Source organism: Passer montanus, unplaced genomic scaffold, assembly GCF_014805655.1.
Source record: "Passer montanus isolate IOZ18808 unplaced genomic scaffold, ASM1480565v1 scaffold13, whole genome shotgun sequence".
In the NCBI taxonomy this organism is placed as follows: Eukaryota; Metazoa; Chordata; class Aves; order Passeriformes; family Passeridae; genus Passer; species Passer montanus.
In genome coordinates, this window is record NW_024359832.1 from 3,516,564 (window position 1) to 3,541,138 (window position 24,575).

At 37.9% G+C, this 24,575-nt stretch overlaps 1 protein-coding gene across 3 annotated transcripts in view; it reads left to right on the plus strand.

Moving 5' to 3' along the window:
• CORIN (corin, serine peptidase) overlaps positions 1–24,575 on the plus strand; it is a 120,918-nt gene that overhangs the window by 50,092 nt on the left and 46,251 nt on the right. For all 3 annotated transcript variants that reach the window (XR_005626499.1, XM_039698906.1, XM_039698907.1), the window contains exons 5-9: positions 7,043–7,224; positions 17,093–17,203; positions 21,827–21,934; positions 23,528–23,638; positions 24,184–24,300. Coding sequence is in view for 2 of the 3 variants with exons in the window: in XM_039698906.1 (XP_039554840.1) it covers positions 7,043–7,224; positions 17,093–17,203; positions 21,827–21,934; positions 23,528–23,638; positions 24,184–24,300 (629 nt within the window). In the remaining variant the exon portion in view is untranslated. The remainder of the gene's footprint in view (positions 1–7,042; positions 7,225–17,092; positions 17,204–21,826; positions 21,935–23,527; positions 23,639–24,183; positions 24,301–24,575) is intronic.

The window sequence follows — 24,575 nt, forward strand, 5'->3', positions numbered from 1 at the left end:
CATGCAGTGTGTCATCCTCCCCACACAAACACCGTTTGGCCACATTGTCTGAAGAGCATTTCTAAGCCTGAAAGAGACGTTAAATAACAGCAGTTGGTATAGAAGATGTAAAATTCAACAGCAGCTGCTGCTTCCTTTACTCATTTCTGGATGGGTAAGAAAAGTCTTTATTCTAATGGTATATTTGGATTTGTTCCCAGTTCCACTTTCACTGGAATAAGGAATGTATATTTCCCCCATCTGAACAGCTTTCGGAGTTCTGTGTGAGCTCTTTGTTAGGTATGGTACTCTTGGATAGCAGATGTATTCTAAGACTTTTGCAGGTATAACTAACTCTTTAGCTGTGTCTTTCTTATTGCCCCAAGATATGGCAACTATTAAGGAGTAGTTTATTTGAGCTGTCATTCTTAGTGAAAAAAATCTGTGTGGACCCACAGAAGAGAATTCTAGTCCAGCTTTTTCATCGGATTTGGTTTTGCCACTTTTCTGTTCTCATAGCCTTTAAACAGATTGTTCTTCCATGCTGCAGGCAATCCATTCAGTATCTTCATCTTTTTCATTCTCATTGTTTAACCCAGGCTTTTTTCAGTCTCTTGGAAAGGGCATTCCTCTTGTGGCTCATCTGTAGTTGCCAAGCTTCATGACAGCAAATGGGGTATTCGTGGGTGTATGAGTTAGCACTGGCGTTCTGCACTATCTGTAAATCCTTATGCTGAGTCCCTGTAGGGCAGATGAGTGGACACTTACCTGCAGTTCAGCTGTTCATGCAAGGCCTTGATCTTGTCTAAACAGCTGCAGCCATTATTCATGCTCCCACCCCCGGGAAACTGAGCTGCTATGCCTTTTACCAGGTTCACCTCTGAGGCCTCTTTTCTCCTTTAACATGTTCCATGTTTCTCACACTGTGGGTCCTATACTTTTACAGGTAATTTTGCATCTTTATGCTTACACAAAGGAACCTGTTTTGAGAAAACACTACATACATTTAAGCTAAAAACTAGGTGGGAGGTAATATTCTGCTTTGAGTGTTACAAAGTGTTACATGGAATTGAGGTGCCATCTTTCAATGTTGTATGGATTCAATACAATTTTGTCAAGTGAAATAACTACAAAAATCTAAAATAATCTTGCTTTCTTTTCAGATTTTATTATGTAAAGAAGAAAATTTCAGATTTTAATGCCTATCTAGAGACAAAATAGAAATTCAAGCTTTCAAATTATGAACTTGCAAGTTAAGAGATGAAAACCAAACAAGAAAAGATAAAATACATACTTTTCTGGATTATGTGAAACATTAGCAGGCAGTTTTTTTTATAAATCCATGAATCAAGAAGACATACTGAGTTTGTAATATGTTTGAAAACATATTTATGAGTTTGTCTCATAAAACCCTGTCAGTGACTGTGTTGCTCTCCATATTAGAGTACCGTGAGGGGGTACTGAGAAAGATTTCACAAGAATGGTCATTCTAGCAAACTGTAATCCTGGGTGTGTGTGTTTGCTCTGCTATAGAAACTTCTTTTTCTGACATTTACATTCTCTGGAAGTCATTATTGTTAGAATATAATGAAAAGTATTAAAGACAATTAGAACACACAAAGGCTGGTATGTGAGCTAATCCCTTCAATTTGTTTGATTTCAGGGCTGTAGAAATAAAGGGTAAACCTCAGCTTTGTTCTTCCCATAATTTCATGATGTTTCAGTTTGTCCTTGCACTCATCCTCCCTGCCCTAGCCATCTCTCACAATTGTAATACCAGTTCATTTATTTTGCCTCAGGCCTGAGATCTATCACCATTCTTAGCATGTGTGCCTGTGTGTGAATGTTACAACAAAATATCCTACAGTTGTTTTTAATTTGTCTCAGTACCTGAATACAGCTTGTTGTGTGGCCACAGAAAAAGTTATCCTGAAACAACAGAAGGGATGAAGCTGGGGAAAGAACAGTAATGAGAACCAGCAGGAGCTGAAAATGTTCATCAGTCTGCCTGCAGTCAGGTTGTCTATTGAGCCATAAATGTGACCTTTAGCAATGCAGCCAACACTTGTGTTCTCAGAGTGATCTTCCTGCTGCATTTTCAGCTCTGGCATAACAATTTGGTTGTAAACCTTTTGCAAATAATTTACCCTCTTTTGTTTTAACCAGTAAAACTGCAATAATGAATTTCTCAACAGGGCATATCTATAGCAGTGCTTTTACCAGTGGAGATACTGTTGTGAAGACACAAAAAAATACCACAGATAATAATGAGCACTAGATATATTATTGTATTTATCAGGTTGCATGGGGAACTTCTGCAGGATGGTTAATTGTTAATTTTATTTAATTTAATGCTTTTGTCAGCTCAAGCAATTTCTACTTCTCTCTCTCATAACATCTTGTTCTTTCTTTGCCTGTATCCTTTTGGAGGACCCAGTCAATTGCCAGATGAGAAAAAGGTGCTTTTCTTTGCATCACATTACTCTTCAGTTGAATGAGTTATTTGACCTCTTACTTGCAGCCTAAAACCAACTCTTAGAAGCAGCAAAACTGAAAGTAGCACAGAACCAGATCCAGGCATTTGGGAACCAAGCTGCATACAGTGCTGCTGCTTCCTGAAAAGACATGCCCTCAATGTCTGCTGAGGCTGGGAGTCAGACCTTTAGCTAACTTGAATCTTGAGCTAACCTTAGAAAATGTGGTAAATTCTGCAGCCAGGGAAAGCAGTCACCATGAGGATCTTCCCTCTCCTTACTGCTTCTTGGAGTATTATTTCTTTGATATCTTCTAGTACTCAAAACGACCACTTAAGAAACAGAGTCTACTGAGGATCCCTGTGCATGGTAATGTGATTGCAAAGAAGAGAAGGAGTAAATTCTGAAAAACATTTGTCTAAAAATGTTAAACATCTCCAAGTTATAAGGAGTAGGTCCCTGTAGGATTGTAATCAGGTAATCTGAGTTCCAATGTAAGTGGACGCTAGGTGATCATCATGACAAGGAAGTCAGATCTTCTGCTTTCAGGCAGTGTTTAACCTCTTTGGAAATTTAAAAATCACTTAACAGAGTGATTTGAATATATACTGTTTTGAATATATGTGCTTCAATGAGTATTTAATACAAAACTTCTGATAGACAGCTTCTTCAAAGATGCCTTATACAAATTTAAATCCCTTATATATTCTCTCTACCTTTAATTTTTTTTAATAAATTATAAATAAATTATAAAGAGGATTCCTATTTTTTTCCCTACACTTCTTAATATTGGTATTTCTGTGCAGCTGAATTTACTCAAGTGTGGGTTTGGAGTCTGGGGAAACCAACCACAGAGATAAAAATATGTCATATTTTCTTTCCTTTATCAAATTCCAGTTTCAGGAGCTTTTCTATTAATATCCTGAAGAGCAGAATCACATGCTAATATGTTACAACCTGCTTCTGTGCCTGCCACTGGTGCCAAATCAATTATGGTAAGATTGCCGTAGACCTGCCAGTTTATTTTTAAAATGATTGGTCTCTGAGTAGCTGTAAATAAGACTAATCAAGATAAAGACTATTAATAATATTTTCATCCTCCAGAAAATTAAGCAGTAAATTCATACTAAACTTGATCATTATCCAGAAACATTTAATTTATGGAGCACACATGACTCAACATTGAAACTGGGCCATATATTGTAGTAATCGCTGGATAATCCCGTGTTTTCTGATTTGTCAGGGCTTCTCTAGAGACTACAAATTCTGCTTGGTTGTTAGATCACTATGTAGTTGTCTTTTAAAAGACCGATAATTTCCAAGTTACCAGTCCAAATTCCAATTCCATTACCAAATTTCAGCTGTTCTGTGCATGTCTGTGGTAGGTTGACCCTGGCTGGTCACCAGGTGCTCTCCAGAGCTGCCCTGTTTCTCCCCTCCTCAGCTGGACTGGGGAGAGAAAATAGAACAATTCTCACGGAATGAGATACGGACAAGGAGAGACCACTCGCCAGCTACTGTCATAGGCAAACAGACTCAACGTGGGGAAAGTAATTTATTCACTGCCAATCAAATCAGAGCAGGGCCATGAGAAAAGAAACCCAAAATCTTAAAACACCTTCCTCACATCCCTCTCTTCTTCCTGCATTTAACTTTGGTCATGAATTCCCTATCTCCTGTCCCCTCAGAAGTGCAGGGGGATGGCAAGTGTGGGCTGTGGTCAGTGCATCACACATTGTCACTGTCACTCCTTCCTTCTCAGGAGAAGGACTCCTCACACTCTTCCTCTGCTCCACCATGGGGTCCCTCCTCTGGGACACAGTCCTCCATGAACTTCTGCAGTGTGGGTCCTTACCATGGGCTCCCATTCTTCATGAGCTGCTCCAGAGTGGGTCCCTCCCACAGTGTGCAGTCCTTCAGGAGCTGTTTGCTCCAGCGTGGGTTCACCACAGGGTCACAAGTTCTGCCAGAAAACCTGCTCCAGTGCGGGGGTCCCACAGGGTCACAGCTTCCTTTGGGCATCCACCTGTTCCAGAGTGGGGTCCTCCAGGGGCTGCACCTCCTGCCCCTCCTGCTGCGCTGACCTTGGCATCTACAGAGTTGCTTCTCTCCCATATTCTCATTCCTTTCTCCTGGCTGCGGTTGCCTTGCACAGATTTTTTTTCCCTGCCTCCTTAAATACTGCAGAGGCACAACAGCCATCAGTGATGGGCTCAGCTTTGGCCAGTGGTGGGTCTGTCTTGCATCTGACTGGAGTTGGCTCTTTCAAACACAGGAGAATTTTCTGGCATCTTCTCACAGGAGCCACCCCTGTATCCCTCCCACTACAAGAACCTTGCCATGCAAATCCAATACCATACAAATAAGGTGAACTTGTTGTGTTTGTGGGTTTTTCCTGACACAATATGAAGAATTCAATGTGCAGATAGATCTTCTGAAAAAAGTTGCTCCTGACATTTTTAGAATTTTAACAATTATGTGAAATACAATTCTGCATAGTTATATTTTAATATAACTTTTTAATATTTAATAGTAATATTAACTTTTTAACTTTTAAATTTTTTTTAAATTTTTTATTTGAATGAATGTTCAGTATGTTGAAAGACCTTTGGAAACAAGGAAACATATAGATGGAAGTTTGCTATAGTTACATTTTAAGGTATCGACATACACATACTACTTATTGCCTGGTTGCTAAATGTCAGGCTATAGCTGAGGTGTGGTGCTTTAAAAGTTAATGATTTAGGTGTGGGTCAGGCAAAATCAGAGATCCATATGTATGAAACTTTGTCTGAGAGTCGTCAAGAAGTCTTTAAGTTTTGTTTGTTTATTTGTTGGGATTTTTTTCAAATAGAATTCCCATTGGTAGAAATCATGGGTACAGATTAGTTAACTGTGATAAGTAGATCTCTGTCAGAGGCCTGTTAAATTCAAGTAATGTCAAGTAATGTCCCTACTAAGACTTTTTTTGAGAACAAAAAATAAACTTAGCAGGATGTAATGCCTTCAGATTACTACGTGTGATCATCAGGATTGCTCCATGGTGCCAGTAAATGAGGTAGAATCACTGCTTACAATACTTTTCACTGTAATACAGTTTTGTAGCATATTTTGTGGTTTTGTAAGAAAATGAACAGAAAGTTAAATTAAGCATATCAGATTGAATAAAATACAGGGTTATCACCAACAAGTCAAATCAATACTCCATTTTAGCTTTGTGACATCTTATTTCTTACAGATATTTTGAAACTCAAGTGCCTTCTGTAGTAAGTAGCAGCATTTCTTTTGGCATTTTTCTGTAGTAGGGAGCCTCTGTCAAACCAGAAGTGTTATTAGTATATCAGCTAAGAACCAAATTTTAAAAATGTCTGGAGACAGTCACTTGCCCTGTCAAATCCCATTTATTTTAGGAGTTTCTCAGGCTCCAGACAGGAGGCAATGATGGCTGCTCAAGAGCTCTTGTGCCCTTTCTTTTTCTCCCTATAGAATAGGTTCTGTAAAAAGCAGAAGAGTGTTTCAGAAACTCTTTATCTGAAGAGCCTTTACAAGTCAGAGGAACTTAGTTTGCTAGTACAATGTGCAGAACTAATAAGTGGCAACTCTTCTGTCATCATATGAAACCATTCTTGGTTTCTACAGGGCCATATACGTGATCTTTGGTGCAAAAATTTTCTGTCTTTCAAAATATCACAATAGAAAAAATGTGGTGGTGAAAAGGGCTGTTTTAGAATATATTATGGTTCTTTACAGGCAACAATAATCTGCTATCCAGGAAGCTGCAAGAGACAATTTTAGAGATAAATTCCTTGACTTATTTCTGAGTTAAGTTTAATACTGAAGCATGTGAAGTGCATTGTGTAAAAGTCCTTAGCATTACCTGGAGAATGTATTTCTAAAAACACATATTTTAAAACAGTGGTTCCAGCCAGAGTATGTAATGAACTCAGTAAAAACACTGGCAGCAGACTTGTCTTTTTAGATACTAAGCAGAGAAAGACAACCATACTGACTTCAAAATACTTATGCAAGTGAATATTTTGCTTTACTTCAATCTCTTAATTAACATTGTGGTGAGGCAGATCTGGCAGCTTTTTTATTTCTTTCTTGTGGTTGCTGCCATGTCACACAGTTGCTAAAAGCACCGTGTTATTCTCTGTAACTGTAAAATGAAACACTAAGTTGGTAAATTTTTGGGTACTCTAGAATTCTTCAGTTCAGGCCACTTACTTGTGACTGAATATGGAATTCTAGCCATGGTTTTGAGATGGGCAGGTACAACTGAGAGTCAGATGTAATGAGAAAGATATCTGTGGTGTACCAGGAAAAAGATCGCTCTGTGGCATTGTGAATGGTTATGAGCAAAACAAAATTTTATTTGCTAAAGCCTAAGAGGTTCTGCAGTAATTTAGACATAAACTGCAAGAAAGCTGGGTTGAAAATTTAATCACTGTAAGGGTATGGGTGTAGTTCTGTAGAGCACAAAAGTTTTCAAAAGCACTTATTGTTATTTTTTGGTCTTTCTAAAAAGTTTTCACAACCTGCTAAAGTAATAATAGTTTTTAATTTTGCTCTTTGTCTCTCTTCTTTAGTCGAGGCCTCTTGCCCTGCAGGATGTTTTGTGAGGCAGCAAAAGAAGGCTGTGAACCAGTTCTGGGTATGGTGAATGCTTCTTGGCCAGACTTCTTGAAGTGCTCTCAATTCCAGAACAAAACTGAGAATGACACCACTACAAGGGTATGCTTCTCACCACACCAAGAAAAAGGAAAGCAGTGTATGTTTCCATTCTTAACTGTTACACTGTGTTTATGAGTTTTCATTTAATAATTTATTTTCTTCCTGTGTAGGAAAAGCTCTGGGGTGAAAGTATTATTTATTGTTTGATGTTCCATCTTATTACTGTAATAAAGTCTGGTTGTCAGTTGATTATAGTTTGCAGTGCTTTAATTGCTCAGGCTGATTTTTTTCAGACTTGTGTTGATTTAAGGCCTTTTTATTTTACATCAAAAATTCTGAGTTGTTTCAAGGAAAGAAGGTTGGAGGAAAGTAATATGACTCGTTGACTTTTTGTTTGCTAGCACTAATAAATAAAGGTTTGTTATTTGGAGTAGAAACCCGATACACAGGCCAAATTTCAAGTGTATCTCCTTTTTCCTTGCTGTAAAAATGAGCCCAAAACTGATCAAGAGGTAAACTTCTCAAAAAGCATGGTCTTTATATGCCCACACATAAAGTCATAGAATCATTTTTTTATCTCAAAAAAGATATTGAAGGTCATCCAGTCCAGCTGTTAACTCAGCAGTGCCAAATCCACCACTAAACCATGTCCCTAAGTGTCATGTCTGTGCATCTTTTAGATACCTGCAGGGATGATGACTACACCACTTACCTGGGAAGCCTGTTCCAATGACTGACCAGCCTTCCCATGAAGATTTTTTTCCTAATATCCAATCTAAACCTCTCCTGGTTCTCCTTGGAGCTTTTTTCTCCTGTCATACTGCTTGTTCCGTGGGGGAAGACACTCACTGCCACCTTTATACAACCTCCTTTCTGGCCGTTGTAGAGAGTGATTGGGTCTCCCCTGAGCATTTTTTTCCCCATGCCAAATAACCCCAGATCCCTCACCACTCCTCATAAGGCTTGTGCTCTGTAGACCCTTCCCCAGCTCTGTTGCCCTTTTCTAGACATGCTCCAGCACCAAAATGTCTTTCTTGTACTGGAGGGCCAAAGTAAACGCAGGATTCCAGCTGTGGCTTCACCAGTGCCAAATACAGCTGGGGACAATCCCAGCCCTGGTCCTGCTGGCCACACTATTGCAGACACAGGCCAGGGTGCCATTGCCCTTCTTGGACACTTGGGCACATCTGGCTCATGTTCAGCCAGCTGTAGACCAGCATTCCCTGGTCATTTTCCACTGGGCAGCTTTTCAGCCAGTCTCTAAAAACAAGGCATTTCCATCTCCTCAGAGGTGTTGCTGTGTTCTCTAGATCCAAATCACACCTGAGAGCAGTAAGCCTGACTTTTTTCTCACTGACCCCATTGCTGGAGTTCCCTTGCTGGCATCTGAGACTTTGCTGTTGATAGGCACTCTGTGAGATGAAGAGACTGAGGCTTGTACATTCTGTCTGTGGGTTCTAGCTTTGTTAATGAGTTCTGTATGACAACAAACAAGAATAAATGGTATAATGAAAACTGTTTTTAAATTTTTAAATTAAAAACTCATGAGAATTTATTCTTTAAAACTACCTTAAAAGATCAGGGAGGTTATACATTGTTTCTTTGAATGTTAGTTAATGGTACAATTAAAATAGATTATGTATCCTGGGCTACCTCCTTGCAGTTCCTGAGTACACATAATGATTTAGCCTAAAATTATTAGACCAAATCTTTTACCAGTTGGATTCTCTCCAGCTCTAAAGGCATATTTTTGAAGAGTCATGAAGTAAAGGAGGCTATTGTCCATATCTACCTTCATCTGTGGGAACTTTTGTACTGGCTGAGGTAGGGGAAGATCCAAAGGAATGTGTCTTGTTAAAGTTGAATGATTGCCAGTTCAATTGAACACTGTCCACAAATTTTTGTTATAGAGTCCTGTGGAATTTTGTGCAAGTTGCTGGGACCAGTGTCTTAAATGTATGATAAAAATATATTATATGTATGCTGAAAAAATTAGATCTAATGGATCTCTCCAAATTGGAGCAGTAAGCAAGTAAATATAAAATGTATTTTTTTTCCGTGTCTCAAATTCCCTGTGTAAAGTGGGACTAAAAGCTCCTTTTAGCTCACAGGGTAGCTGTAACCATTGTTTGTTACGCCTTGTCAGAGTGTTCAAAAGCCCCACCAAATCTAGAGAGCTGAGCTTAGATTAAGCCAGAAGAGATTTGTCACTTACAAAACTTTCAAGTTTCAGAATAGCCTGTGACTAAAATAATATATTAAGTACTACTAGAGAAGGAGCTGTTAAGAATAGTGTCTAGTTAATGATTATTCCATAATCTGTATGGCAGGATTGGTATTCATCTGGTAGTGCACTGCAGAAATTACAGGTAAGTACACACTGGAAGCTTGCTTTTTCTCACTGGGGAAAATTTGTAGAGCCAAATTGTAGAGCCAATTGTGAGATTTGACAGACTGTGGAGACCCTTATTATCCCACTTGTCAGTTCTGACATCCTGTTGTATAAAACAAAGGGGTTTTTAAAAATTATATTTTTCATTGTGTGTGATGCTTGGATATGAATGGTTTTGGTGTAGAATGGGACACAATAACTGGACTGTCTTCCAGGACCTGCAGGGAGCCTACAAGAAAGATGGAGACTGGCTCTTTACATGTAGTAATGGGACAAGGGAGAAAGGCTTCAAACTGAGAGTAGGTTTAGATTAGATATTAGGAAGAAAATCTTTACTGTGAGGGTGGTGAGGCACTGGAATAGGTTGCCCAGAGAAGTTGTGGATGCCCCATTCCTGGAAGTGTTCAAGGCCAGGTTGGATGGGGCTTGGAGCAACCTTGTCTAGAGGAAGGTGTGCCTTACTATGGCAGAGGGGTCGGAACAAGATGATTTTTAGGGTCCCTTCTGACCCAAGCCCTTCTACCATTTTGATTCTATGACTAGGAGAATATTTTGACCTTTATTTTTATTTAAATGAATGGTTCTAATGTGATTCTTCTGTGACTGAAAAAGGTAAGAATTTGGGTTCACTAAGCTGCTTCTCCTACAGAAATAAACCATACTGTTCTTGAATATTTATTTCTGCAGTTTGTATATTTGAGAGAATTTAATTCTCTGACCACCAAACAGCTGAGGCTGAGTCTCTGCTCTAATCCCTTTTCATCTAGTGCTCAGCAAAAACTGCTTTTCACACTTTTCTCAGTCTCCAGTTCCTGGAAATTTCAAGAGCATGTCCTCGGTTTATGACTGCTTGTTTCTCAACTCTGTGCTTTCTTTTGGGTTTTGGTGCCTCCAGATTACATGCAGGGAATCGTTCCCTGTCCACATATGCCTTGCATATAATTTGTTTTGTGTCATGTGTTTCTCTTTTGCATCTTTAGTTATATCCTCTGTTTATCAAAATTAAGGTCTGAGTACTGTGACTACTTGTTTCACAGATTCTTGTAGTGTCACCCAGTCACCCAATCCCAAACAAAAGTTTCTCTTGATTTCTCTTGTTTATTTTTGTCTGTTTTGGCTAAAAACTCTATATCCTCCACATTTTCTGAATTGAAGATTATCACTCCTCCAAAAAAATCCTTGAATGCCATAGTTCCAAGCCCTGTTGGAGAAAATATGCTTGAGTCATGTTGTAGTTAGAATCCAGAGCATTTATCCTGGGAGCAGTTAACAATTCTCCTAAAAAGATGTTTATTGGTTAGAATTGTCTTGAGGATACATATTGGTCCGTGTGTCATGGCTAATATTTATCTCTTTGTCTAAAATTTAGCTCCACAGGCATTGGAAATAGAGTGTACAATACCACTGTGGGGAATCTATTATGAAATGCATCCCTGATGTGAACACAGATGTACTGATTGTACTGGAAAATCCAAGCCATGCCTTTATAGTAAAAACATCTGAATGTAAAATGACTGAGTCATTCAGTCATTCTCTGAGTCACTGAGAAAAAGATGCAGGTCTGAAGGCTGATGTCCTTCAGATTGTTACCTGTTTACACAAGTGACAAGTGAATACTTAGTAGATGAGGAAATCAACTACCCTAATAATAGTTGTAAGAATTTAAATTTTGAGATTTAAGATAGGTGGTTGAACTGGTTTCAGAGGTTTAATGAGCTATGAGCATGTGAGGGAGTGAGCAGGAGGCATTATCAGTCATTCACTCCACATGTAACCAGTTCTGGGGGGAAGAAATCACAGAAACCTTCCTGAGGGTTATTATTCATATCCCTACTAACAGAAAATTTCAGCTCTGCTTTTATCTCTCTCTCAACTGACACTGTTTATAACGTTATTCTGTTAGCTTTGACCAGCCAGCATAACTGTTGATGTTAAACCCATATCAGAAGAAAACCCAGTAGCTTGAATGAGAAGTAAAGCAACAAATAATCTGCCTTAGATTAATTTGGAGCTCTTAAAAGAGCCCTGAAGTTATTTTTCTGTTCATTTGAATTGTAAAATGCTTTCAAAAGCAGCAATGAATATAATGCTTCTAATGTTTATACAACAAAACTATGTCAATTACAGTATAGTGTCACATTCACATTTTCTGAAAGATCCTTTCACTCAAGATTTTTCTCCTGGGAAGCTGAGAAGCCTCAGAGAAAAAGGAAAGCAATAATTATCTCATTTGCTTTGCCTGTGTTGTGCTCACATGTGGAATGTGTTTGGAGATTGTTTACCCACAGGTGATGGTTTCATTGGTTTCTGGTGTGAATTATTTTGACTCATTGGCCAATCAATGCCAAGCTGTGTCGGGACTCTGGAGAGAGTCACGAGTTTTCATTATTATCCTTTTAGCTTTCTGTATTCTTTAGTATAGTATCTTTTCTGTATTCTTTAGTATAGTAAAGTTTAGTATTCTTTAATACAGTATCATAAAATAATAAGTTAGTCTTCTGAGAACATGGAGTCAGATTAATCATTCCTTCCTTCATCGGGGATTCCTGCAAATACAATAGTATAGAGTTATGAGACATTGTTCACTTTTGTGTTTTTGCTAAAGAGACATTATAAATGAATGTCTGTTTCTGTTGAAGAAGTGGTGCACAAGTGGCCTGAACTGCACTTCATTGTCATGAGATTTTGGGTTGGAAGGGACTTTAAAAATCATCTTATTCCGACCCCTCTGCCATGGGCAGGGACACCTTCCTCTAGACCAGGTTGCTCCAAGCCCCATCCAACCTGGCCTTGAACACTTCCAGGGATGGGGCATCTACAGCCTCTCTGGGCAAGCTCTTCCAGTGCCTCACCACCCTCACAGAAAAGATTTTCTTCCTAATACCTAATCTAAATCTACTCTCTTTCAGTTGAAGCTATTCCCCTTGTCCCATTACTACATATTCTTGTTCCTCTCCATCTGTCTTGTAGGCTCCATGGAGGTATTGGAAGGCTGCATTAGGTCACCCCTAGCTTCATTCAAACTGGTATTAATTAAGATAATTTTTTTTTTGAGGAATTACTCTGAGTAGAGAATTTGAATACCTGATTGCAAAAGGTATTTATTTTTCTATAGGCAATATAATTATATACATCCAGTAGATAATTTTTCTGAGAAAAAGCTTTTAAAATCAGGAAGACAGTATCTTTGTTTGTGCCCTTGCATTTAGTTAATGGAGTGAAAAGGAGAGAGAGATGATTTGTGTATGTGTAACATTGCTGCTTAACAGCTGCAAAACTAGCAATAGTGGAATAATTTTTTGAGGAAAACAAAATGTTTTTCAGGATTTTCATCGTGTTTCGTGTGAAGAAACACGCACAGTTGCTTAAACTATTTCCTCCACCAAGTCGCTCTTTAATTCTATTGATCCTGCATTATATTCTGTTACCTTCTCTAGTTTTTATTTCCTATTCTGCCTGTGTTCCTGTTTTTTGCCTGTTTCCTTTCCAGCTTGGAGTTTTTTATGTGGTCTTTTTAGGCCACATCATTGAGTGAAAGAAAAAGGTCTTTTGTCTTTTTTCTCCCACAGGATTTTGCATCCTAAGGAAATAGAGAAATGAACAATTACCTGGGGGTAAGGAGTCACCAGCTTTTCTAATTCCATGATTGTGATCATAGTATCAAAACTTTCTAGAATTGACAGCAACAAGATGCATACACTGTACTGCAGGGTACATGCATGGTATAGGGAGCAGGTGATAAAAATCTAAAAGTGAGAGAACACAGGGATTCCTCTGTGTTCCATTGTGCTGTTATGACTATATTGGGTAAGAGAAAAAGTCCTTCTGTCTTATAATTCTGTCTCCAAAAGCTGGCAAAATCAAATGCCCAGAAAAGGAGAAGAAGCCAAGACTATGTGGCAGTACTTTTCCAAAGGCCCCTGCATTTTCCATCTGTTGGAGATTCAAGGATTCTTCTGTAATTTGTGACCTGCCATAGATTTTTATTCTATTAATGTGTCCCTTTGTTACATGGGTCTGTGTACATCTTAGTATCCATAGTGTTGTGTTCCAGAATGTTACAGCTTGTGTTGCATGAAGAACACTGCCTTTTGGTTGTTTTAATACCTCTTACTTCTTCCATAGCATTAGATAGTAAATGTGGTCTCCACTTTGAAAAAAAAAAAATTGACAGCACTTTCCATGGTAATTTTCACAGTTATAGAATGCTTTATCTGTTGCTATACCTTGAAATTCAACCAGATATCAATCTTGAGGATGGTAAAATAATGTTTTTTTCAGTCTGTGCTCTCTGCAGCTTTCCAGGGACCTTTCCACATAATCTTCTATAGATGCTATTCCAGTAATCTAGCTGGAAAGTACAGCAAATAAATAGTCTTACCTCCTCAAGACTTTTGATAGTACACCACACACAGGTAAAAAGAAACACTTTTGCTGCCACTAGTGTTTAGTCCAGGATTTTGGAAGCTAATCCAGATTGTAAAACTTTCTGGGTAAGGACTAAAACAAGCAAGTTTCTTTATTAGCAAGGATTGCTTCCATTTTATTTGGGCTCATTTTAGATAACATTCTTCTGGAGGAGTTTGTGTGTGTGTATATTTGCATGATTTTATTAATAAATGTGTAAATTATTTACAGAGGTATCAGTAATTAACATTTCCCAGCATATTTCTCTAGAATAACATCTTTGCCATTTGTAATAATTTTGAGTGGAATGGTCTGTTTCCTATTTCAGACATCTACTTCAGGCATTATTTCTTCTGCTGCTGCTGCTTTGTTTTGAACAGTACCAGGGTTTCTGAGTATGTAGCCTGTGTTCAGTATAGTCTTATAAATGGTTGCATACCTAAATCCGCTAGGTTCCAGATCAAATACCAAAATTTAACATTGAACAAAAGCATTTGTTTTACAGCATTAGATAAGGATTTTATAATTTCCATTAAAATTTGATCTTTGGAGGTGTGATGAAATGAAATCAGCCTACTGAAAACTTCTTGCACAAGCTTGGTAGAAAGCAGAAATTACATTAATTGGAGGTACTGTCCACAGTGTCTGTACTCTCCTTGCCCTGAACACTGTACTGACTGGAGGAAACATATCCAGTTATTACCTATGAAAAGATTGCAAGAGGTGAGATTAAAATTTCTAAAGATTCTTTCTGATTGCAGCTGGAAGCTAAAACTGAGATAAAGAAAACTAATCTCACTCTTCCTCTTGTTTCTTGTATAACATACAAGAAACAGCAAAATGCTCACTTTAGGTGTGCAGAAATGGAGAAGTGGTTTGGGATAGGAGCAGAACTAGACAGAGATGTATTAAGGAGGGGGCAGAGTCAGGACTTAAAAATGCTTCAACACACTTCTTTCTATTCGTAGCCGAGAAATGAATATGGGACCCTGAAACCTTTCTCTTCTGATCTGTAAGAAAAGTTATCAGATATTCCTGCTGTTAATTTTCATTCTCCAAGGCCAGATCAGCATCTTCACACAAAAGATAGGAGTCCATTACTCTTTCTCTCTTAGTACCAATGAAGCTCTGTACTGATGGAGATCTCCATCAAAGAAAATCAAGGTAGTTTCTTTTGAGCTATTTATGCTCTTTTTAAACATGAAGGAAATTGTGTAAAAGCCAAGTTATAAGAATGTAAGATTACCCATCAGTTAAAGTTGCCTTTCCAACCTCTAAGAGCCTTTCTTGTATGATGAGTTACAAAATTTTGATTATGCTGTCATATTGTATTTTTATCTGACATCATCATTATCTGTGAGATAAACTCTGGTGTCCAGGGAACTAGTACTTCCATACCAAAGAAGTCTGTTGTTTCTGGGGGCCCCTGTAGAGCTTAGTGACTGTAGAAATCAGGAAGTGCAGTGTATAGGGCAGGGAACTGGAGAAATAAAAAGCTCATAATAAAATTGTGACATTATCATGTGAAATGAGATTCTTTCCCTGTCACTGTTGCAATGACCATGTTGAGCAAGGCACTTGAATAAAAATTTTCTCTACTGTTCTTTGAACACTTCCACCTAACTGGGCTCTTCATTTTTACAGCTGGAGTTTATTTGCAGCTGAGTCATTTGCAGCTACAAATACAGGCAACAAGAGCTATTCTTTGAACATGTAAAATAACATCAGTCTTTACCCTCCAAAAAAAATCACATGCTGATTTTTTTGTCTTAGATGTTATTATTCATTATTCCTTATAACTTTCACTTTAATATCTCATTGCCTCATTTTTCATGCTATAAAGTGAGACTGTGACTGTTATCAAATCTCATGTTTGTCTTAAGGCTGTCATATTTTGCAGTTCATGAAACTGGTAGAATACAGGGGAGGCAGTGACTCTTCAGTTAGAGGTTAGGAAATGTGTTCAGCCACACAGTGTGAGGGAACCTGCTGAGGAACACATCATAAGGGTGTGCAGAAGGATGATGCTGGTGGTTTTACACTACCTTGTCACTGATGAAGAGTCACAAGCATTAAATGGCACAAACCAGTTGAAAATCTTTGGTTTAAATTAGTGTCAGGGCACCTAATTAATATTTTTGGCACTGTTCAGTAGAGTTAGGAGTTAGTTTCCCTCCTTTAAAATGCATTCCATAAGCAGCTTTCACTGCAATAACCATGTTCTCATTACACAACTAGAAAATGATGTTTGTATTGCAAAATCAAAATTATTTGCTGTCCAAGTGGACAGTACACCTGGAAATGTCATAGAAAAGATTTTGAAATTATTCCTAAGTTTTAACTACAAACGAAATTTTCATAAGGAGTGTGTGTTTCAGTTAACTAAGTCTAATTCTGCCCTGTTTCTTGGGGATAATAAAATAATAGGAAGGCTTAGAAAAGAATGTGTGTTGGGAAAAAAAAATAATTTCCTGCTGACAAAATTTAAAACTAATAATGAGGGTGCTGGGAGTGTGTGTATTTGTGTGTACAGACATTGCCATAGTGTGATGAAGACTGCTCTTCTAGAACCACAAATAAAGCTAAAAATCTAGGTAAATAGTTGAATGTGCAGCCAGTGCAAACTGGAGCTATATGTAATTTTTGAAAAAAAAACCCACTGAAAAAGCATGTCCAGTGCTAAGTAATACCTCACGGCATCCGTTGTATACCTATTGGTTTGGCAAGCTGTGAGGAGTACCAAAGGGCTAGATAATAAAGCCAGTCTTAAGCAGAAATTATTATATTTTTTGTAGGAATATTCCACATGAGCATGTAAGGTTCCTTCCTTCATCCCGGGGGCAGATTTAGCAGCTGTAATAGTCCTTTCATGACTGTCTGTTGAGGTATTTTAAAATGGGTCATTCAGTGATAGAAGTTTTAAATGGCTTTGCGCTATCTCAAAATCTGAGATTTTTTCTCTTTTAGGTTTTCCTCTTGACCTTCTTGCATTCAGTGATGTTCCTCTGAGAGCTATCCTAATGTTTTCCAAATTGGAAATATATTTTCATCCCTGTGGGAAATATTAGATATTGGTTTAATATCTGTAAGACTCTAGTATCACTAACTTTGTAGTGTTGATGCTAATGATTTTTCTCCACATTCTGTCTTTTCTGCTCTCTTACAGCACTGTGTGGAGAGGAGAGTTTCTTGTGTGCCAGTGGGATCTGCATCCCAGGGAAACTGCAGTGTAATGGCTACAACGACTGTGATGATTGGAGTGATGAGGTCCATTGTAGTAAGTTTCTTAAACCTTGCAGTGTTCTGCTGAAGTACTGAATCCATTCAGGGAGACCTGGAAGCTGAAGCAGGCTGTTGGCACAGAACAGGAGCTTTGCATTGTGTTTGCATATATTGATATTTGGACTCTGTCAGTTGCTGTGGACTGTGTTTAGCTTTGCTCACTCAGGCCACAGCATGTGCTTTTGATCTATCAAATTTTATGCCTTGAGGCAGATACTCTGCAAGGAGCTATGTTGAAATAAGTAGCTGGTTGGGTGGGGTTTTTTTGGGGTTTTTTTGTTTGTTTTTTAATGGATCAGTGGTGTACATGAGAAAGGAGAACTTCTGATAATCAGCTGCATACTGTTGTAGCTTTATCCTGGTCCTTGGCATTGATTTTAGACTAAATGCAAGACCATCTGTTTAGAAAGTTCTCTTGGTCTCAACCCTGGGTGAGATTTATTTAAATTAATCCCAGTATGTGCTGCAGTACAATGTACATATGTGATTGATTAATTTTTTATTTATTTGTCTGTGGGTAGTGCATGTCTTTAGAGCTCCTATGTGTTTTTCTGTATTAACAAAACATGTTGGACTACAGACACCTTTGGAAAAGTGGAGCAAATATACCATAACAAAACAATGAGAAGGCAAGAATAAAAAGAACAGAGGAAGATGTGGAAAAATTACTAAATAGGAACTATACAGGACATGATGCCACAAAACAGGATTTCTCATTCAGGCTTTGAAAAATGTCAGACTGTGCAGTTTAGACTCAACTCAAAAGATTAATTCTTCTTAGTGATTTAAGAGCCTGGGCATTCCAAGACTTGCAGAGCTGCTTTTAAGGAAGTTGTTGTTAGATTTTATCTGACATACTCCAAAGAATAAATGAAGACAGCAATTTCCTCCTGGTCTCAATATGAATAAGGCTAGAGCCTGCTCTTCCTTTAATAGCCTACAATTTATTTCTTGGAGGTTGAGATAATGTCTGTTATGTAAAAAGTATTATATGTTTTTATTTTCCAATTTTTCATGTCAGCATTAGCTTTAGATTTAAAGTTCAAAAATTTAAAAATGACTATGAGACTATGGCTCTCAAGTTCTATTAGAAATAGGAAAAGAAGAAATTAGTAATAAAAGAATAACTGTATTACATGTCTTGAAAAAACAAGCATAAATTTCATCAGCTAGGATTACCTTTGAAAGGACACCTTGTCTGTTTAATGATACAGGGTTTATATGCAGAGGGCATCTTTCATTAGGATGCTTGGTAGGAATTGAGGAGAGGGTGTGGAGGTCAAATAAGACTTTCCTGAATTACACAGCAGAAAGGAAGGAAGACTGAAGGAAGACCTATTTGCCTGAAAGCTTGGCTGATAAAAGATGCTGTGGTTCTTGCAGTTCTTGCCCCTCTCAAAGTCTTAAGTCACCTCATTAAATTATAGACTAGGTTGCTCAGAGTCCCATCCAACTTGACCTTGAATATTTCCAGGAATGGGGTGTCTACCATTTCTCTGGATAACATGTTCCAGTGTTTCACCATCCTCACTGTAAAACATTTATTCTTTATGTCTGGTCTAAAAGCACCCTCTTCTAAAACTATTACTCTTTGTCCTATAACAACAGGCCCAGCTAAAAAGTCTGTCCCTGTCTTCCATATAAGCTTTCCTAAAGTGCTGAAAGACAACTCTTTCTCCAGGAGAGACAACTCCAACCTGCTCTCAGCCTTTCTTCAAAGGAGAGCTATTCCATCCCTATGGTCATTTTTTTAGCCTCATCTGGACCTCTTCCAACAGGGCTATGTCTTTCCTGTGCTGTGGCACCTAGGGCTGGATGCAGCACTCCAGGTGGGCTTTCACAAGAGCAGAGCAGAGGGGCAGAATCACCTTCCTCAGCCTTCTGGCCATGCTGCTTCTGATGCAGCCCAGGATACAATTGGCTTTCTGGGCTGCAAGTGCACATTGCTGAGTCATGTGCAGCTGTTCATCTGCCAGTTCCCACAAGTTCTTTTGGCAGGGCTGTTCATCCCCCATCCTGTGTTGATGCCAGGGTTTGCTCTGACCCAGGTGCAGCACCTTGTACTTGATCTTGTTTGACCACAAGAATCCCATGTGCCCACTTCATGAGCTTGTCCAGGTCCCTCTCTATGGCATCCTGTCCTTCAGGTGTGTCAATCACACCACTCAGCTTGACATCCACACCATCTCCCCTCTCATCTGCAGCTTTGCTGAGGCTGTGCTTGATCCCTTCATCTATGTTGTTAATGAAGACATTAAAAAACACTGGTCCCAGAACAGAGCCCTGTGGGACACCACTGGTCACTGATGTCCTTTGGGATTCTGAGCCATTGACCCTTGGGATGTGATTGTCCAAGCAATTCCTTATCCACCAAACAGTCCACCCATGAAATCCATCTCCCTCCAGTTTAGAGAGTAGGATGTTGTGGGGGTTTACCCAGACCCATGTGCAGCAGGTCCTTCTGGATCATACAGGGATCAAACCTGCCACCTTGGCTTTTCCACCTGCTTTAACCAACTGAACTTAACTCAGGGCCAAATTGCCGAATGCAAATGATCAGCCAGGCTTCATTTATGTTTAGTGGAGTATAGTATAGGAATTGTATTTAATTTTGTGAAAATGGAGATATCCCCATCATTTGTAAAACTTAAGCTGAGCCTTTTACAAGTGGCAGCTTCCAAGTGCCCATCTTACTTAACAGAGTAACCAGCTACCTTTACAATACATTATTGCCAATATCTTGAAGAAAATGTATATTAAGGCTCTTAGATTTTCATCAAGTGAATCTTATTTCCCTGCAAGGAAGTTTGTATTCTTTTTGTTTACCCTGTCTGTGTGGGCCTGTGGGTTGTCTACCCTAAAGGACACTGCAGCAGCTTCAGGGGTATGGATGGAAACAGGGATGTGAGGGTATGAATGGAAATTAAACAGTATATTTATCCAGAGGAAATAACATAGAAAAGGCAGTTTTGTTTCATTTGCAGGAGGGGCAGTGGAAGAAGCATAGAAACTGTCAGAGTTACCAACTGATCAATAAGATTAAAGGTTGCCAGAGTACTTCATGCTGTTGCATATTCAAAACAAGTGATGTTTAGAATTTACTCTCAGCTGGGTCTTGGTCTGCTTACAGGAAGCAAGAACTTAAATTTATTTTCATTTAGTGTGGGGTTTTTGTTATTCCCTGTTTTATGAATAATGGTTCTTTTTGAAGCTGAATTAACTATTGAGTATGTAGCTCATGGCTCAGCCATATTATTTTACTTCATATCCTGAAGCATTTCCTTCTTATTAAGCTATAAATTCTGTTTGGACTTTTTAAGATAATATGAAACTTGAAGAAAGCACTAATACTTCTGTGGGGGTAGGAGAAGAAGTGACTCATGTTCAAGTTCCACAGTTTTTTTTTTCACCCAGGAAGTGAAATATTTGGTTGACATTGATCTGAAGGGGTAGAAACCCCATGGCACCTTCTGGAAGAGTTCTGCACCTTTCAGTGTGTAATATCCTTAGCAGGACACCCTGCTTTCAAAGGGGAACCACTGTGCAATCATGAACACAGGAATCACATGCCAAGAGGAGAGAGGGAAGTGGTAGCATGATTCTGTTGTTTTGTGGTTGATCATCTCAGAGGAAAGGAGGCACTTTGATTCCAGTTGCTGCTTTTTGAGCTCTCTCTCTGTTTTCTGGGTAATAACTCATTTTAAATGCCAGTAAGAACGGGCACAAAGGACTTCCTTGGTTCCAGTGGCATAGCTCCAACAGGAAGGCAGTATTGTCCACCCAGTTGTTCTGTATCTTGGCATTCTCCCTGGAAAGCTAGAGGTCAAGGAAAAGTCTAGAAGAAGGCAGTGAAACTGAGCTACCTACTTCCTAGCTGTGTACTTGAAATCAAAAGTTATTACTGATGGGACCAGAGACCACAAACCATAATTTCTGTTCAACCCACTTAACCGCAACAAAGATTCCATGTTTTTATTGAACCTGATATTATTTAAGTATTATGGTTATTCTCAGAGAATATCTGGCAGGCTTTACTGATGCATCCAGTCATGAAAAAAAGGTTAAACCCACTTAGGGCTGACAGAAAGAATTCCTTGATGAGAAGGCACCAGGCCAAATTTGAGCTCCAAACTGTGTTAAGCATAAAGCTCATTTGAAACCATTGTAAGACCAAAAGCAGGCTCAAAAGCAGGGTCTAGGGATCTTGATTTTGCTGTTAGAATCTTCATCTCCACTTAATAGCCACATGAGGTACTCAGGATTTTCCTAGTAATCTGCAATGGTGAAGCCTACAACATGTCTTGAGAACTTTGTGTGTAAAAATTAATTCAACATTTAGGTCCCTATGTGCAACCAGAGCACTCTCTTTTTATGGTATTCATCAAAAAAACACCTGGTGTTTTTTTAGGGAGAGAATAAAAATTTCTAAAAATGGCTTTTGTTTTTTAATATTCTTCCAGATTAGTTTCTCATAAACTGGTACACACCAGTATTAATGCAGAGCTGTAAGTTGTAAGGTATCTGTAGCTAATTTGGGTGCAGTCAGTACATTTCTGTGTTCATAGTTTATATGACTGTTCCAACACAGCCTTAACGTTTTACATGCTTTGTTTTGTAGATTGCAGCACTGATCTGTTTCGCTGCGACACGGGAAAATGCCTCAATTATACCTTTGTTTGTGATGGATATGATGACTGTGGAGACCTTAGTGATGAGCAAAATTGTGGTAAATGAAAGTTATGTGCTTTTCTAAAGTCTTTAAGATATCAAAGATATCTTTAATAAACCTTTTCCTAGAACTACTGAAAGACTAATATACCCTGCTCTTACTGTATTTGAACAAAGTGTAAACAGCTCACAGATTGTATATGAAATTTGAAAGGGCTTAAAGGAGAATTCTGGGTCAATCCAAATCTTGAAGGGTTTGGTATTTATACGAGATAAATAATAAATAATAAATTTTCATTAATAATATAAATGAATATAAAATAATAATAATAAATTTTCAATTTGCTTTAAACTAATTCCAAAAGATGCTTCTTTGCTAGTTTGACTGGATTTAACTGAGAGTAAAGCAAACTATATGAGGGCACTGGTGGTGCCAACTGTTTTATAGCTGAGCTGTTTTTACATAAGATTGATAGTGAAGTTGTATGTTTTGATTATCAAATTCTTTTTCTTTCAAATTGTCTTATCAATCAACTTTCCATGTTCTCATGACACTTACCTACTGCTGAATGTATATACCTCCACTTCCATAGGAAAAACAATGAGGTTTTGACATCAAAAAAATAATAATCCTAACATGTAACTATTTGGAAAACTTAGAAAGCCTTATTTTTACTAACTTTTGGTCCTGTTACTACACCTGAGAAAAATTAACTTTTCTAAAATATTTTTTAACAGTTAAAATATTATTCCTCCCTTTATTCTATTGGCTTTTCTAAGGAAGAACACAAAGAATATAAAAACTGAAAGTCAAGGCACATTTTTGTCTGTGATTTTTTAAAATTTCTTCAAATTAAGCACACTCTAAGACTTTTCAACATTTTCTTGTCAGTTTTGGTTATTTAGTGGTTCTTCTTCATAAATAATCTCAGTTTAAAGATAATTAAGTTTTTCTAAATGTTGATCTGTCCCCTATCTTTCCTACCTTGACATAGGTTTTTTTGTATACAATTTTTAAAATCGAAGGTTTTGTACATGCTATAATTGGTTTTCATAGCACATTTGGAGGAGTGGACTATGTGTGTTCTCTCTATTTTCATGTAAAGTCCGTGTGCTCAAAAGAATGCTCTTTGTGCATTCAGGTATAAAGAGTAAGATGGCAACTGGAATAATTTCTTTGTAGATAATTCTTATGGAAAATTCCAAGTACATGCAAAAAATACAGTTTCTGAAGTTAAAAAATATTTTCAAATGTCTTAGTAAAAAGATAAATGAAGGAAATTATTTGCTCTGATGGTTACTGAAAATGTTGGTTAACTGAAAAGCATTCCCTGAGGTGGTAAGCCAGATCTTCTGATGGGTTTAACAAATCTTAGAAACTCCTTTATTTACAAATAGTCCCAGCTGTGTACTGGGGAGAAGGAATGAGTACATCACTATACAGGCAATGCAATTAAGAATATATGTAACTACCATCTGCAAAAAAGTCTGCAGATACAAAAAAATTCTTCATATAATTTATTATTTTTAAATGGTTCATTAATAAGAAAACTAGCTAATAAGCATAGAAAAATTGATTAGTAATATAAAATATACAAATGGTAACTTAGCATCCTTTTTTTTTTTCCTTCAAATTTGCATTTTTATGTAGATTGCAATCCAGTGACACATCACCAGTGTGGAGAGGGGAGATGTATAACAGCTGATTGGGTATGTGATGGTGACCATGACTGTATAGACAAATCAGATGAGATCAATTGCTGTAAGTTCCCTTAATCTCTAAGTTATTTTTTTCTTTCTTTGAAAACTAAAATTAATAAAAAAGATAACTAGTGTACCCACTTGTAAGGCAAAACTATAAACTAATTTTATTGCAGATGTTCACACTTGACAAATGTCTTTTCAGTAGGCAGCAGCAGCAAATTAAATATTTATTGCCTTTGTTAAAAAGTAAAGCATTGCTTTGTGTTAGAGCTTCTTGTTAATTACAGAATTAGCGTTTTGTTAATTGTAACGTTCCCACTAAATGAGTAAAACTTATGTGCATTTTTTTTCATTGGGGAAGTTAAGACTTCATCTCAGGCTGTTGCTAATACTTGACATTTATAGTTTCAGTCTCTGTAAGTAAAGCTCAATGCAGCTATTGAAAAATTAGCTGACAAATAATGAGAAATGCCTCCTGACCTTCCGTGCTAAGCAGTGTTATCAGCTCCTACTAAAATAACTTCAGTGTGATGTTCAGATAGAATGCAGAGCTTCACTGAGCTCATTGATCAGAATATTTTTTTTAAATTTTTTTCTCTCTAGCATGTCACAGTCAGGGTCTGGTGGAGTGCAGAAATGGGCAGTGCATTCCTAGTGCATTCCAGTGTGATGGAGATAATGATTGTAAAGATGGAAGTGATGAAGAAAACTGCAGTGAAAGTAAGGATATGCCTCATTTTACTCTTCTTACTAAACCTACCATTGACTGCTGTGTTCCACAGTGCCTTTAGCTAAAGCTGTCTGACAGATGACTTTGTTTATCTTTCAAATAACACTTGCTAAGGCTGGTTGGTGTGTGCTTTCACACAGGCATTTGTAAGCAGACTCATTTTAATACTTAAAATTATTAAAAAAGGTGAAGAAGTGGGGGTGATATTTAGCACAATATTTAGTCATCTGATATAATTAGCTGTTACTTGAAATACATTGTTTGG